The 17,866-nt window shown below is 37.6% G+C and overlaps 1 protein-coding gene across 5 annotated transcripts in view; it reads right to left on the bottom strand.

The window, feature by feature from the left end:
• The window catches only part of Dync1i1 (dynein, cytoplasmic 1, intermediate chain 1), a 282,173-nt gene that overhangs the window by 211,074 nt on the left and 53,233 nt on the right, over positions 1–17,866 (bottom strand). For all 5 annotated transcript variants that reach the window (XM_013035856.1, XM_013035858.1, XM_013035857.1 and 2 more), the window contains one exon: positions 8,110–8,225. In XM_013035856.1, the coding sequence (XP_012891310.1) occupies positions 8,110–8,225 (116 nt within the window). The remainder of the gene's footprint in view (positions 1–8,109; positions 8,226–17,866) is intronic.

Below are 17,866 nucleotides of genomic sequence, written 5' to 3' on the forward strand. Positions count from 1 at the left end.
AATAAGATCACCAGTATAATAAGCAAAGGCATATCTATCACCATTACTGCTAGTAAGGAATAGGTTAACAACTATGATGCTTGGAATTGAAGCCAGGGTCCTGCACATGCTAGGCACACACTCAGTTCTAGAGCCTTATCACCAGTCCTGTGTGTGTGTGTGTGTGTGTGTGTGTGTGTGTGTGTGTGTGTGTGTTTGAGGTAGAAATTTGGCCTCAGATTCAGGACACTGCTATGTCTACTTCCCACATAACTAAGATCATAGGCATAAGCCACCATGTATACAGGGTGACAATTATAAGTCATAGTGAAAACATTCTTGTCCGTGAAGTTACTCACATGTGATACATTGAACACTTTCATCTATGTTATTACTTTTAACTGTTCTAAGGATGCTGTTAGTATAAAAACGACTAATTTCCCCATGCTTGCAGTCACCAATAAATTAGTTCTAGTCAATGAAGAAATGTTGGACAATCTTCCCACTATTCTATTTCTGTTAGAAGAAGAAAAGGAGGGCATCTCTTCCTGTAAACCAAAAGAGGAGAAAGGGACTTCCTCCGGCCAGACGGCTGAATTTCTGCCTTCAACTACAGGTTTCTGATTTAAACCGTTGACTATCTAAAATCTATCAAGACCACACAAAGTTCTCTTGCCTGATTCTTTGTCCTTGGTTAATTATTAGTTTCAATTTTCTTGCTTTACACACCAGGAGCTCACCATGCCTCTCTATGTCTTGGCTGTCATCGTTCATTCTACTTTATAGTTCCTCCTTCCCCAAATTACTTCTTCACTTCAATATTGGATGTCTTCTCATTTAAGGCATTTTCATGCAAGTTGCAATAGACAATATAAAGCCAGAAAAGAAAATTAAGGGGGTAACACCCTTCAAAATGAAATGCACTCACTATCTTATTTATATAACTCTAATCCCTCTGTACATCACCATTACAATAAAAAAGAAAAGAAAATTAATGGACATTAGAGGATTTCTTTAACTGCAGTTTAACCATATTTTCTATCATCTTGTGCCTTTCTGCATTCCCCCTCCATTGCTTTCCCAATGTATTTCTCTAAATACATTATTTTCCTGGTGCTATATTCTATTTGACAATGATTGTAGATTATTGCATTGTGTTTTTTCAGAGTATATTATATTTTATTTGAGTGTGTTGCTACCACATTGCCTCGACACACACACTTACACACTTGTCTTTCTTTTACAGGTTTCTTTAATATGCCTCTTATAGGCACTGTGCCTCAAGTGGTAGAGTGCTAGTCTTGAGCTGAAGAGCTGAGGGACAGCACCCAGGCCCAGAGTTCAAGCCCCACAACCGACACCCCCCCAAAACCTCCCCCCAACAATATGCCACTTAGATGCATTTGTTTCTCTCTACTCCCTAATATTAAACAGTTGGATTTTTTCCTGCCAAATTTAGGTTTGCTTCCTTCATGCCTCCTGACTTTTTAAAAATTACTTTATTCTTCTAGTGGTTTGGTTTACACTAAATAAGTATTTCTAGTGTTGCAGCTTGTATGAGTGGTTTTCTCAACTATTTTGAGCCTTATAGTGGCTGCTCTAAGGCTTACCATGTATATCATAACTTATCAGAGTCTGCTTCAGATTTATACTTAGTTCCAATATAATACAGAAATGTTAGAGCCATGTATCTGTGTTCTTTCTCCTTTTAATGCTATTATTGTTATACAAAGAATGCCTATATATGTTAGAACCTCAAGACTGCACTTATAATTATTACCTTCTATAATCTATGTATTTTAAAGAAGCAAGGGCAAGAAAAGAGAGCAATTATATACTTACAGCTTTTAATACTTAACCTTCATCGTTTCCATTTCTGGTTTTCTATTCATTTGTTCCCATGGATTAAAATTACCAGTTAGAATAATTTTCTTTGCCTAAATACACTTTTGTGCCCACCTACCCCCTCTGTGCTGTTATTAAGAATATATAACATTTCTATATATTCTATTTCCAACAATGCAATTGTAGACACAATGTTTTATGCTACCAGTTTTTTAAAAAATCAAGTAGAAGTACAGAAAAGAAGAAAAGATTTACACTGGTTACTCTAGTTACCTATTTACTTCTATTTCTATTCCAGTTATATATTTACCTTCATGGATTTTTCCTCATAGAGTTCAATTACTATCTGGGGTCACTTGTGATCAGCCAGAATGTGTTTAATGTTTTGGTTTTGTATTGTTTGGTTGGAAGTACTGGGGATTAAATACAAATCTTGTATATGGTAGAGAAACCCTCTACCATGAAGCTATAACACACTTCCAGTCCTATAGTACTTCTGATAAGATGGGTTTGTAGCATGATGTGATGATTTATATGGCTATTTATCTAACCTTTACATGGAAAGATAATTTTGCTAGGTTGTGAATCTTAGCTAACTTTTGTTTTGAGGACTTGAACATATATCCCATTGTCCTCTGGTCATCATTGTTTCTGAGGAGAAATCAGTTGGCCAACACATTGGGGATTCCCAGTGAGAGAAAATTAATTTTCTCTTGCTGCTTTTCAGGATATTGCCTTTGTCTTTGGATTAAAGCATTTATTCTGATATGAGTCTATTAAACTCTGCCTTCATCTTATCTGGAAATTGGTGAGCCTCTTGATTTATAAAGATTTCCATGAAATTTTAGATGGTTTCATCTAAATTTAGTTGAACATTTTTTCTATTCCTTTTCTCTCACACATCCTTCCAGCAGTGTCATTACAAGCATACTGATGTGATGAACTCAAGGCTACATAACTCTGAAGAGCTTTTCATTTTACTTCATCCTAGTATGTCTCTGATCTTCATTTTGTGTACTTTCTATAAATCTGTTTTGAAGTTTGTTAAGTTTTTCTTCTGTCAGTATAATGTACTATCATGTTCCTCTACTTTTTGGCTCCAGGTTCTATACTGAACCCTAGAATTTACACTTGGTAAAATATGGTATGTATGTATGTATGTATGTATATATATATATATATATAGTTATGTATATATAATGTGTGTATATATATATACACGCATGCATATATACACACAGAAATACCCATACTCATATGTGTATGATTCATATGTTATTGGTTTATATATTACATAATCATATATCATATATATCTATATCTACATATTTATTACTATCTCTATTTGATGAAGTACAATAATATCTCTATTTGATGAAGTACAATAATATCTCTATTTGATGAAGTACAATCATAATACATTTGTTTACTTATTTAAGCATGACTTACTTTAGTTCTGTGAAAAAGTACATACACTTGCATATGTACACACACAGAACACACACACACACATTGCTTTGAAGATTTTGTTAGATCCATCTGATTGTGCTGTCAACTTCTGTTGCCTGCTTTTTCATTGCATATGGGTTAAGCTTTCTGTTTTCTTCAAATAAGCTTAAATAATACACTGTAACAAGTCTGGAAAGGGTCAGTCCTATCTTCAGGTGTATTAATGCTCTGTTTATTTGCTTATTTATAAATAGATTATTCTAGTAAAATCTGTTCTCTCGTCTCCTCTTAGTATGATGCTTTGATACTGCTCTAAAATGGCCCTGGTGTAGCTTGGTCATGTGCAAAGTTTTTCTGGAATGACAGATTTTCAGTCCCTTTAAGGATGTCTTTCCCAGACAGCATCAGCTGTGAAATTCCACTGATTTTTGACTGTCTGTTTTATTGTGTTTAATAACACTGCAAGGTATTTTTTTCTATAGATTGCTGCAATCAAATTCAGGCTTATTTGCAGAAATAATTTTTGAAATCAAAGTATAAGACTGTTTTGACCCCAGGAGGGCTCCTCCTAGCTGCCTTCATCCTTGATTCTTTTTGGTAACCTATCTAGTTGATCTATGTTTTAGTTTATAATATTTCTAACACATCTACCAATCTCCTCTAAGTGCACTAAACCATGACCTTAATTATTTTGAAAGTATCTTTGGACTTGTACCCTGCCACATTCTGTTACAAATGAAGTCAGTATCCTTGGGAGAGATTTTATACTGGGTTATAATCTGCCATTGTCTTTCAACAAAGTTTTCAGGTCAAGGCCTTGAAAGCTTGAAGAAGGATCATGGGACCCTTTTCTCTAAGGCTATGACACTTTTGCCTCAAGAACAGGGCATGAGGGAAAGTGGGGTGTGGCAGTAATCTCTGAACTACTCAGCAGTTTCTCCTAGCAGGGAGCCTCTGCTTTGCACACGAGCAAGAATAAAAGCAATATTGGGTGCATTGTTAGATTCCAATATTCTTAGCATGCTGAACCCAGACAATAGTTTTTAAATAGCACAAGGTAAAGTAAGAGCATACTTTAGCCACCTTCTACACACCTTTTCTTTATTTCCTTTAAATAGTATTACTATATAACAAACAATTGTAATCTGTTTTGCTCAATTCTAGGCCACTGAGTCACTGAGTGCTTTTCTCCATCATGCCTCCTGTTATATTCATAGGTAGTTCAGGCCTATACCAGTCTGGGGCTGGAGACAGGGGACTGTTTGAAAGAGAAACAGAATCTTTCCTCAAAACAGAAATCACACTCTCACAACTTCTCCATTTTTTTAAAAAAATCAAGAATTAGAATTAGTGCAGCCTTTTTACACGAAGAACACTCCGTGCTGTCTGAAATACAATGAGGACCTCCTTTCCTTTCCCTTTTTTTTTTTTATTCCTAGAAATAAGGTTCTAGTGGCTAGCATCATCTCACCCTTCCACATGTGCAATGATGTCTATCAATTACCTTCTTTGCACTGTGTAGGGCACAAAGGCAAGACATGCATCCTGCCCTTAAGGAGATCACAGTTGAAGAAGATGACACGCAAATGATAATTACATATAACACAGTATAAAGGGAAAATCAGATGATGTTCACAGCATGAGGAGGGATGTTGGCAGGAAGAGGAGTTAACGAGGAGCTTGCCTGGAAGGAGGCACATTCCAGGCAGAGCAAAGCCTGTACAAGTGTTTGGATCATGACCCACAAGCCCCCTTGCAAAGTTTGTGGTATTCTTTTCCTTGGATGTAAGAAAAAAGTATGGGAGGGAGATAAATAGAGGAAAGGGGCCAAGATGAACTCATAAAGCTCCCAATCAGAAGATACCATGAAGAAAAGAAAAAGTCCAGAGACTTTTCAAAGCTATCAATGCATTATAGATGTTTCCCCTGCCTTCCTTCAGTTTGGCTGACATCTTTGCAGTGGGTTAAGAAATTCTCAATACCCACTGGGCCAACTAGCATCTGGACTTTCTAGAGATTTCTGGCATGGTTGTTATTCAGCTGCATTTGCTGGGTGTCTGTTAGGAGCCAGTAACTTATTCACTGTAATAAACTTGCCAAAGACTGGCTCCCTGCCCTCACGGACAGTCCAGGGAAATAATAATAGGAAAAGCAGAGGAAGTTTGGCAGGGAACCATATTTTTTTCTATTTTGGAATAAAAAACATGTGTTTAAAGTGTGGGGGGTTTTTTGGAGGGGGGGTAGAGATATCCTGCTCCCAATTCGTGTTCTCCATTCTCAGTCTTCATTCCCTGAAACTAATCACCAAAATGTATCAGGAAAGTCAAAGTTGTTTGAAAGAACATGAGGACTCTATTTCTCAATCTTCATAATTTAAACAAAACTTGTAGTATTTCTCGTAACAGTTCATATCACAAGTTAATACCACTATGAAGAGAATACTCAGTATGGTGCATGGTAGAGAAAGAAGGTAAAAGCTCAGGTAAATCAAAACTACCTTCCACGTCATTCTAAAACAATAATACAAATAAAATGGAAACGAGTTGGAAAGTGAATGTACTGGAACTGTATCAACACTCTGAGAACTAGTTTGGATATCATTAAAATTTCCTTAAATAGTAAGTTAAAAAATAATCTCCATCCTTTAAGTGTTCAATGCAATCAAAAGCTAAAATAGATTCTGGAAATATGAGTTGCAAAAATTACCCATCCAAGAGCTACACTGGGTCATAAAATACAGTGGTCAGCTGTTCTCTCCCTCCCTAAGTCTGCATTTTTTTTCATGAAGACATTGTCCTAGTTCTAACCCCAAATTGAGAAAGTGGGAGATGCTCAAAGCTGCCACATGTTAAGACTCTGCTGCAATCACTCATTGTATTACTGGCTCTCCTGCTAACTGTCTTCATGACAGGTAAGACATGGGCATTGGACACCCTTGGCAGTTAGGCAGCTGGGTAGCTACATGCAGCCAAAGGCCAGAGTGTGCCAATGGTGAGAGGACAATGTGCTCAACCCACATCTAAATTATTTCCTGCCTAAACCAATCAGGGAGTGCTTTAATATCAAGAGTCACGGTCTGCTATGGTAGCTAGCTTTAGGTTCACATCTGGACGGTAGAAGTTGAACCACCTATATACCCATCACCACAAGAAAGCTCTATGAATCCTGCTAACAAAAAATAAAGAACTTGTACTAATAGCTGAGAAATAAATTCCTCTCTCCTGGCTTTTGGACCACAACATAATGATGGTTCCCAAACTCTCTAAACAATAATGAAATGAAATGCGTAGGCGTTTCCTTTTGATCTATTCCAATCTAAATGGTTGGAGCTGATATTTTTTCACCCTTAATTTATCATCCCTTGTTACTATTCAGTACCATTGTCAGAATCTGAAGTATATATATTAAAAACAAAATAATTCACCCCTTCTCCTATTTCGATTGTATAACTTTACGTTATGGGTCAGATTTAGAGCTAAATAAACATCCCTCTGGCAGCAAATTAGCTCAAGAAAAAATTTTAGTTGGATGGTGAGGGTTTTTTGTAATGTTCGTTTTAATTATCTTTCTGTTCTTGTCTGGAAGCCCAAAAAGAAGATCCCTAAAGGCTTTTCTGTGTGTTTTCTGCCACCTTAAAACACAGGCTCCTTTGATTGGCTTATTTAAAATTTCACCACCAGAGGGTGCTATATGTTCATGTCTAAAATTCATAGTTCTCTACATTGCTTTAATAATGGAAATCCTGCTACCAAAGAATTATAACATCATAGCTATGGGAAGGTTTTCAGAAAACCTATAAGTGGCATTAAATCTCATAAATAAGATTTCACTTTTGATATCATGAATTTCAAACTCAGGTTGAAAATCTCTGTAGTGTGCACCAACAAAACTGCCCTGATTTCTATATATGCTAATCACTTTCTCATCTTTTTAGTTTTTGTTTAACATTTATCACATAACAGCAATGAACCCAGAATTCCAATCCTTTTCTTTACCATACCAGCAAACAAACAAGCAAAAAGAAGATTTGCTTTGTTGTATCAACAATGTTGCTTTCCAACAGTGCAACTTTTACTTTGAATTTTCAGCACAGATATCTTCTTCTGCTTTCAAGTACTTTTGCTTTGGCATAATGCCTTACTTCCAGGGAGTGTTTTGATTTATCAGCTTCAATATCTACTAGTCGTGTCCTTTTATAAGTCATGATTTATGTGAGAATTTTCCACTGGCTATTTCCTGGTATGCACAAAGGTATAGAATTCATTTCCCATACACCCTTTGGGTCTGTTATGGAAAATATTTTTAAATTGAGATCAGAAATTCTGATGTGTCATCTAAATTGCTCAGGCAAACCAGGATTCAGCTACATTTATCTGTGAAGGGTGAAGATGTTAGGCTTTGAAAACCAGCTATGGTCTCTTTCATGGATGCTCAATCATTGTAGCAGGAAAATATCCATGTCAAAGGTAGCTGTGCCCTCATAAGGCTTTATTTCTAGAAACAGGTGGTGGACTGGAGTTTGTTGATCACTGTAAGCACATTTCTTATTGTCAATATTCACAGATGTTTGTAGTTTCATGATTTTGACCTTCTTCACAAAAAGTTGAAATAGTATCATCTTGCTATTTTTAAATCTGTGGATGCCTTGGAGGAGAAACACGGAAATTTCTCTCCAGAGAGATTCAGATCGAAGCCAAAGTCACTCTGCATTTCTATGTGTCATTACATTTATATCCTATCAAATCCCTTATGGCAACTGAGGAAATCAGCAAGAACATTGTTCCCTGGCAGATTTTGCTGTGGTAACATGGAAAATAAACAAAAGACATAGCTCACCTTCAGACTGGTGTGTAGCAAGAGGAGTCTGGGTTTCCTTGGAATAAGACACTACTTCCCTTGGCAGGAAATCCACCTGGGTAACCTTTGACACGCCCAGCTTATGCAGTCTTCTTCTGTAAGTAACAAAGAGCAAGCACTTAGGGAAGAAAGACATTCATGTTGGACAAGCTGTCAAGGACAAAAGCAAAGCACTAAAACAAAGAAGCCCCAAAACTTTCAGCTTCTCAGTACAAACCACAGGACCACAATAAGGAACTTGGATTCTTGGCCAGCTTTGGTCCTAATTGGCTGGGGTGATATCAGGTGAGCCTCTTATGCTGACCATCAGCTTTCCTGTTCAAAGTCTTGCTCCAGCCCAGAGACACCTCTTCTGTTCTGATCATATCTAATTCTGCATGATTAAAGTGTATACATTTGTAACTAAGATTCTAGTTTCTTAGGCAAAAACGGGGAGGAAGGAAAGTAACTCTTGAGCTTTGAAGAGAAGTGGATTTGTAAGTAGAATAGTATGCTCTTGGAAGCAGAGGGAGGGTAGTACTCCAGGAGGAAGTATAGAAATGATCATTTCCCCCAGGAGTGGGGCGGGGAGCTATGCAGATCAAGATGTTCATGTTTTTAGAAGATATATTAATATGCAGAGAGGAGGAAGAGGACTCGAGGTCTAGAGGGCTAGGCTTGAGTTGGTATTCCCAGACTAACTATATAAAACAATTTCTGAACATTTATGTACACTTCAAGTGTTTCCAGATGTTTTTATGGCCATTCTGTCATTGGTCTTTATGGCCCTCCTGTGAAGTGTGAGGCCAGATATTACCATCCCTGATGAAGGAGGTGAGATCCAGTCTAAGACACGTGTCCAAGTACATTCAATTTATAAATGATAGAATAAAAATATTACTGATCTTGCACATGCACGTTATTCAATGAGTCCTGGTCCCATATTTTCCCCCTACCTAAAGTTCTTAATGATGAATTCTAAGTCACAAAAATACTCTGAAGCCTTCTGAAGTTACCCCGGAAGTAGCTAGCATGGAGGAAGCATCATGTGTGGGCAAACCTAGGGGCTCTAACTCCCTATTCACTAGTTATGTGTTGGCCTCAGCTGCTTCATCTGTCAGTGGAAATAATAGTACTTCTTAGTTTAATTGCTTCGGATGATGTATAGATACCAAATATATAATGTAAAATCACGTATAATTTAGTACACATGTATACATAACTTATGCAGACATGCACATCTTAATTTTGAGAACATTACTTTTAGTATACATATTTAGTGATAGTATGACATATTCTACTTTTTTTTTTTTTTGGTGCTGGTCCTGGGGCTTGAACTCTGGGCATGAGGGCTGTCCTCAAGATGTTTGCTTAAGGCTAGCACTCTACCATTTGAGCCACAGCTCCACTTCTGGCTTTGGGTAATTAGTTGGAGAAAAGCATCTCACAGACTCTTGCCCAGGCTGGCTTCAGATCTCAGCTTCCTAAGTAGCTAGGATTATAGAATCCCTGACAATATTATGCATAAAAAAACTTTCCAGATACAGAAACAAGTGAACCTCTGGGAACAAAAGGAGATAAGGGTGTAACTACCATTTAGCCCACATTCCACATTCTGGATGTCTCTAAAATCAATACAAATATACCATTATTACTAGGAGATGATATAGTTTTCTTACTTCTTTAAGTTATGATTAATAGTGATAACATGAGAAAGAAAGCATATTATGACTAAGAATCCTTTTCTATAATTAATCAAGACAATGGAAGTGTTAGGAGTACATAAAGCAGACATATGGAAAAAAGACAAACGGAGAGAACAAAGGAAGGGGCAACACTGTCCAAAAAGAAATGTACTCACGACCCAACTTACGTAACTATAACCTATCTGTATATCACCCCTATAGTAACAATACAAATTAAAAATTTTAAAAACTGCAAAAGAAATTAAAGAAAACAAGACATGCTTGGCTTTAGAAAGAAAGAAGCCTGACTATCTGTCTGTGGATCATAGTTCCAGCTCTGATCTGAGTCTGGGCTGCATCAGCTCAATATAGACAACTCTGGACCACAAGAGTAGAGAGCAGGCCAGGCTGGGTTCCCCATCCCCCTACACAGATGGGATACGAAACTTTAATGAGGATAATGTAAGACAATGTACTAGGAAAATAAAATAAACCAGGTAAAAGTCTCAAAACCTCAAAAGAAGAAACCCATGGCATACATTTCCTCCCACTGTCCACCCACCTCATGCATTTTCCTGAACTCCCCACACTCCTCCACAAAGTCTGATGCCAGGTCTTTCCCATCACAAGCTCCAGAAATCCACTTGAAACAATGCAAATCGGACCCGCCCTGATGCACACAGGGAAACCACCTCTGTGAAACCTCTCATGGGTGTCCATGTGAAGACCAGGGATCTCCAGCTCTAGCTACACTCCAGTGACAGCTGCACTGCAGGCAGGGATTCTAACACATCTGGTGGGTGGTGGGACATACTGGTTTACGGCTACCTTGTGAGCGGCCAGGTACAGGCATTGGACAGCAGAAAGCCAATCTGTAGTTTGTATTTTGCCATCTTAGTAAAGTGAAACAACCCAGAGATTCAAGACAGCATAAGGAACTCAAACACAAACTGCATTCGAAACTCTATGTTGTCCCTGGCCAGCTGAATGAATGGTATGTGAAAACTTTGGACCAGTGACTTAGTCCTCTAAGCCTCATGTTTCTGGTCTATCAAATAGGCACTGACTGAATTGTTAGGATGAAACTCATATCTGGAAAGCACCAAGTTTAGTGCCAGGCATAAGACATAGCTTTTGGCTCAAGGAGCTCTACTTTTAGTATATCTCTTTGGCTGACTATGCTAATTCTTAATTTGTAAAGAGTAAAACCAGAGAAGGAGATTTTATGAATATTTATGCATTCAAATTCTTTGAGTTGGAGAATAACTCTGCCAATGAAACATAAAAAAAATCCCTAATTATTTTTGTATGGGTACATGTATAGGTTTTGGCTAATAAAATAAAAAGAATTGTGAAACTTCCTGCTTTTCAAAACTTAGTTTGGATAGATGAGTTTATCAAACCAAAACAAAGGGTCCTAATTCAACTTATTATGTCAAATACAAATAACAGCTGAGCTGTCATCCTGTGAGTGTCTCTACTGACTGACACCTTAATGAATTTGGCATTCTCATGCTACAGGGTGAGTCTATCTCAAATAATCATTTTGAAGCAACTCCTTATAATGCTTCCTAAATGAACTGAAAGATTACTATAGATTTGTGTATAATCTCTAGATTAATGCTGCTGTATTCATATTACTTTATTGATATTTTGCTGTTATTTTAAACCTATTTACTTATAATATGCTAAACATACCTTACCTTATTGTCATTAAATTTTCATATCCTATCTCAGTTTTACAGATGAGAAAAGAGGCTGACAAATTTGCTCAAAACTTACATCATTAGCTTTAAGTTTAAGGGCAAATCCAAGGGCCATGTACTTTAAGAGTCTCACACTCTATCCACTGAGCAGGGGGTACAAATCCATGTATTTTAAAACCGTGTTGTATTGGTCTTGCTCTCCTGCTTTTGTGTGTGTGTGTGTGTGTGTGTGTGTGTGTGTGTGTGTGTGTGTGAAAATACCTTACAGAGGGGTTACAATTACATGAGCAAGATAATGAGTACATTTCTTACCACGCATTGTTGCCTCCTCCTTTGTTTCCCCTTCTTCTTCCTGCTTTTTAAAAGTGCCTTATAACCAGCCACTCATGGAGACACTAAAACCTAATACACTAGGGATCCAAGAGCCTGTGCTCATTTTATAAGCCTGGCTAGTATCCTGCGCTATGTTTGGAGGCATAAAATGGATCCGTGCTGTACTTCCTACCATCTCTAGTCGGTCTAGAGAAGCTGGCCAGAAGGTGGCGCCCTTTTACCACAAAGCCCTTCCTCCTCTTGTTCCAACCCAGCTGGCCTGCCCGGTCTGCCCTGCAGGGATTCTCCAGCTCCCGCCTCAGGGTCTGCATGTGACAAATGACCATAACACGTGAATTTATACGACCTTGTAATGTAGACCTTCATCAACTTCTCTAAAATGTTTCTGCAGTTTTATCAGCCGAAAAATGTGTAAAACTAAATCTAGCAGATGAAGTGTACAGTAATTTTCTTTGAAAGAATGACCACTATCACGTCTTCTTGTTATTCAAGGCCCTGCCAGCTCATCAAAATTTAGTGGGAAAATAATTTTGTCATGTTAAGAACTTATATGTGTGGGGCTGAGGAAGTTTTTGATTGTAAACAAGATCAAGGATGCCTTACTTTTCTTTCAGTTTAGAGGGTTTTTTTTTTTAAAGTATTATTTAGGATAGCACAAAGAAGTTCAATTACTATCGCTAATTACAGAATCTTTTGTTTTTCTACAAAGGCATTTTACAGTCATTCACAGTCAAATTCCATTTCCCCTCTCTAACTCTCGAAACTACTAATCTACTTATAAATTTCCACACCAATTCAATGATGCATTGTGTCTTTTGGGACTGACTTCTTTCACAGTTTATTGTCTAGGTTCATTGGTATGAGTGAACATATCATTTCTGTTTATTGATGATTAGTATTCCACTGGATGAACACAAGTTACTTTTAATCCATTCATCAGTTGGTAGAAAATTGAGTTCTTCCCATCTCTGGTCATTATAAATAATATAAGTATTTGTATATGAAGTTCTGTGTGGATATATGCTTTCAATTCCTGTAGGTCTGTGTGTAAGAGTACAATTAGGGATCACATGACAATTCTATATTTGACTTCGAGGAACTGCCAAAAAGTTTTTCACTATCATATTTGCACGGTATAAGCTCTAATAGCTCTACTTCCTCCTCTGCTGTTATTATTATGTCTTTTTAAAAATGATAGCATCCTAATTAATGTGAAGTGGTACCGCACTGTAGTTCATTTACACTTTTCTGATGACTAATGATGTCCATTGTTTTTTTTATTTTTTCTTCCAGGTACTTACTGGTCATTTGTACAACTTCTTCAGATAACTGCTTATTCAAATTCTTTGCCCATTTTAAAATTTGCTTGTCTTTGTACTGTTCAGTGGTAAGAAATTTCTATATATTTTTAGTTGAGTGTTAGTGTCTCACACTTGTAATCTTACCTATTCAGGAAGCTAAGATCTGCAGGATCAAGGTTTGAAGCTAGCCCTGGTTAAAAACATATCTTCCAGACTCCATCTCCAATTAATCAGCAAAAATCCAGACTGGAAGTGTGATTCAAGTGGTGGAATGCCAGCTGTAAGCAAGCAGGCCAAGCAAGAACCTTGAACACATGCCTCAGTACGGGTACAAAAAAATCATATATTTTGGATATTAGACCCTTATCAAACACATAACTTTCAAATATTTCCTCTCATCCTATTACCTTATAGACACTTTATTGTGGTGTCTTGGGATGTAGAGTTTTTAATTTTAATGAAAGCCAACTTACATACTTTTTTTATTGTGCTTTTGGTATATATCCAAAAAGTCAATACCTAGTTCAAGTTTCTGAAGATTTATACCTGTTTTTCCCTAAGAATTTTATACTCCTAGTTATTACTATTTAGCCTTTGATCTGTTTTTCAGTTAGATTTTTGTGCGTGATATGAGGTAGGGACCGAACTTCATTCTTTGTATGTGTACATCCAGCTGTCCCATATTTAATTTTTTCTAATATTCAGTGCAAGACTCAGCAGAGGAGCAGAGAAAGACAAGACCAGGCTTATTTTAGGATGAATGATAGCATTTCTGACCCATCATTGATACTGGGAGATAAAATTACAAGATAGAAGTAGTCTGGCAATTAGAAGGATTAAAAAAATCATCAGAATAAAAAAATCTGCACACAAAAACGCCAGAACTAAAAGGCGTCTTAGTCACTTAAGAAGGTTAAATTCTGTACACTGCAAAACACAAAAGACTCTCAAAACTAGTTTTGAACAGTTTGGGTAGCTAGGGTGAGTGACAGAAGCAAAGGGTGGGTCAGAAAACAGTGTGCAAAATTAAAAAATCCAGGAAACCTTGAAGAGTCATGGCAATACTGGGTAGTTCCTGGAGCAGCAAGGAACCCTGGAAGCCAGAAAGATAACACTAGGAACAGATGTTCTCACATACAAAGAGTTCTTTGGCCACATGCCCTAACAGATCAAGGCCAAGGCTTTCTAAAAAATGTCTAATTCACCCTAAACTTCATTGTAATGGTTTTTCTTCATGCTTGTTCACATGTGGGAATTTAATTCTCATGATACGTTTTAGACATGTAATTAGAATATAAAAATGGATCCAGGTAACCCCAGGGGGTGTGTGGGATTGGGAAAGATGGGGGAGAATGATAGAAGGGCTTACATTGTTTGAGATACATTTTACTGAACCCCTTTTGTTTTCTTTCTTTCTCTCACTCCTTCTTTGCCTCCTTCCTGCCTTCCCTCCATCTTCCTCTCCCCCTTGCTTGCTTTCCCTCCTTTCCTTTCTTTCTTCTTCCTTTCTTTTGTTGTACTAGCATTGATTCAGGCCATCACACTTGCTAGGCAAGCAATTTACTACTTAAAGCATGGTCCAGCCCTCTTAAAGTTTCTCAAGTAAGGTTTTTGTTTTTGTTTTTTAAAGTTAGAGATGAGTCTCTCTGGCACCTATTTTATGTAGTTGAATAGTGCCCTTGACAAATGGCAAAGAAACTGCTTTGGTTAGTATCATTTCTCAGCAACTACACATCATGTTTGGCAAAGCACTAGGCAAAGTCCTAGCAATACAAAGAGAACAAACAGACAGACATATGTATCACAATGCAAATAAGAATGAAAGGGAGCAATATAAAGAGCCAAAATGAACAAGTATCATAGCAATGGACTGGACAGGGTAATGGGAAAATTAATATGTGTTTGGAAAAGTGAAGGAGGTTTCATTAAAAACAAAAGACCTGGTATGAATCTTGAAATACAAGAAGGGATCAGGTAATCGGAAAAAAATGGGGACCATGTTCTGGTATGTAATCTTGCATCTACAAAAATCTTAGAACTAAATTTACATTTTAGGCCTGAGAATTTGAGTTTGCAGAATGAAAGCTCTGAGTTGAAAAGAACAGGAGATAAACTTACAAAGGTATAGTGAGGTTAGATATTAGAAGCCTTTAAATTATGGAGCTAAAGAACTTAGCATTTGTGAGACATGGTTGCAAACACTTGGAATCTCAGGTACTTTGAGAGGTAAAGATAGAAATATATTGCAGTTCAAAGCCAGTGTGGGCAAAAAATTAGCAAGACTGGATCTCAACGATAATCTTATTGCTGTAATCTGAGCTACATGATACACACAGATAAGAAGATGGAAGTCTGAGTCAAGACCTGGCAAAATATGTGGCCTTATTCAAAACAAAACAAAACAACAACAACAACTAAACTAAGGAGAAAAAAAAGGCTTAGGTCTATGGCTTAAGTGTTAGAATACCCGCATAAAAAGCATGAAGCCATGAGTTTCTTTTTTCTTTTTCTTAAATAAAAGGCCTGGACTTTATGTAGACTCTAAGGAATTACTGAAAATTTAATAAGGTCTGATAGTTGCAAAGCAACTTTTATACATTAGAGTAGCAATTATGTAAAGGGCTGAAATCCTCTTTCACAGGCCAGAGGCCAGATACAAGAAGTGGGAAGGGACTGTATCTGTAGAAATGAGCATGGAAAAGGAGGAAAAGAGGAAAGATCTACAAGCAAGAAGAGCTGGGAAAGTAGGCTCAGGAAGCAAACAGGGAATGTGGGCAAAGACAGGTCAAAGGGAACAGCCAGAAAAAAAAAAAAAAAAAGATCGCTGTGCTTGTGGTCAGCTGTGCAAAACCATGCAAACTTAGGGCTGAGTAATGAGAACCCACTGGGAATGGAAAGGGAAATGCTGCATTTTGGAGACAGAAAAACAAGGAAGGGTGAAGGTGAGCAGTAATGTCAGGCAGAAGGGAAAGCAAAGGAATGAATCGCAGAGTGTGTCAAAGCTTCTTGCCTTGGAAGAGGAAAAGTGAATGGTGAAACTGGGAGAGACAGAGCAATCTGGAGAAAGACCTGTTTGGGGGTGAAAAACAAATCTTCACAGATTTGTAGAGCTGGAAATGGGGTGGCACAGAGAGGGCAGGGGAGGGGGGGCACACCCCGAAGAGCCATGGCTGTGGTCCCCCTGTACCACAGCAGCTTTGTCCTCTACGCTCAGAGTGCCAGTGTTTTCCTTGGCCTTTCCTAACCATTTCCAGGAAAGTGAGTTTCGATTTTCTTCTATTTCAAATCATTTTAGGAAGTATTTCACTTCCATAACATTTTAGTCTTACAGTGCAGAGATATTAGTGTGGCAGTTACCACATTTTTTTTTTCTTCATAGAAGCAAATGGCAACTCTGGCTGAGTCAAGCATAACCGAAGGATTTGCCTGGAACTTCAGAACACACATAAATCCCCGCAACATTTCTGTGATACAAAAAGAGTGAATATCGTCCGGGTTAGGATCGCATTTGGTAACGCTGGAGGAGGTTCTGTTCTTGAGTGCCCATGTTAAGGAACAGAAGTTTAGAACAATCATTAGGACAGATGAGCCATAATTACGTCTTCTCCAATATTACATACAAATGACATTATGATACAAAACAGTCTTTTAGGAATGAGTTTTTATTTCCTGGATATTTTTAAACAAGTTCCCATACAATTTGTAGGATAACACTATATAATTATAGAATTTTCCAAGTCACTGAGTGCCACAGTAACAACATTTCTTACCAACCGGCCTTCATTTTTCTGAAGCAGAATGAAACAAGAATATTGACTTTGTGAAAATTTATCTATAAGTGTGGGATAGAGAATATCTTAATGAGATTACACAAGATTCTTTAGGGACTTTGAATAAAGGGTAGCAAGTGGCAGCATCTTGAGGAAAGTGTAACACAAATAAATGTTCATGCCATAAGCAAAGTGCTCCCTGCCTTTCTTATGATGAAATTTGGACTGTATCTGTTCAAATCAAATGACTAATGTTTTATATGAGTCAAAATTCATCTGCAGTTATAGGCTCTGAAGGATACTGCACTATTACATTTTCATCGACATGAACATGCTACAAGATGCTGTTCCATGTTTTGTTAAAACGTGTGATTGAATTTATTAAAGAGGCAGAGATTGTCAGTTTGTCCAAGAGCACAACCCACATGATTCTCAAAAAAAAAAAAAGGAGGGCAATGTTACACGGGAAACCTTGAAAAATAATTCAAAACTAGGGATCTAAATAAAGTGTATGAAGATATTTTACAGGGTAGTGTGACTGTAGCACACATGAGACCCTGAGTTTGATCCAAACCACCATTAGGATGGAAAAAGAGGACAGGGAGGAAGGAGAGGAGAGGGGAGAGAAGAGAAGGGAGGAAAAGGAAGGCGAGGAAAGGGGAGGGGATGAAAGGGAAGGGAAAGCCAGAGGGGAAGGAAGGGAAAATGTGTCATTTTTGACATGGGTGATGATTTTGACATGTGGCATGTGTGCCAATTGTGAAATACATGTGGATTGTGGCATGTGTGTCAATTCTGACATATATACCTATTGTGGTGGGTGTCAATTTTGGCATGTGCACTAGTTTTGACATATGTGTCATTTTTGATATGTGTGTTGATTTTGACATGTGTCAGTTGACATGTGTGTTCATTAAGACAAACACTGATTGTGGCATATGTGTCAATACTAATGTGTGGCT

This window comes from Dipodomys ordii, unplaced genomic scaffold (assembly GCF_000151885.1).
Source record: "Dipodomys ordii isolate 6190 unplaced genomic scaffold, Dord_2.0 Scaffold227, whole genome shotgun sequence".
Classification (NCBI taxonomy): domain Eukaryota; kingdom Metazoa; phylum Chordata; class Mammalia; order Rodentia; family Heteromyidae; genus Dipodomys; species Dipodomys ordii.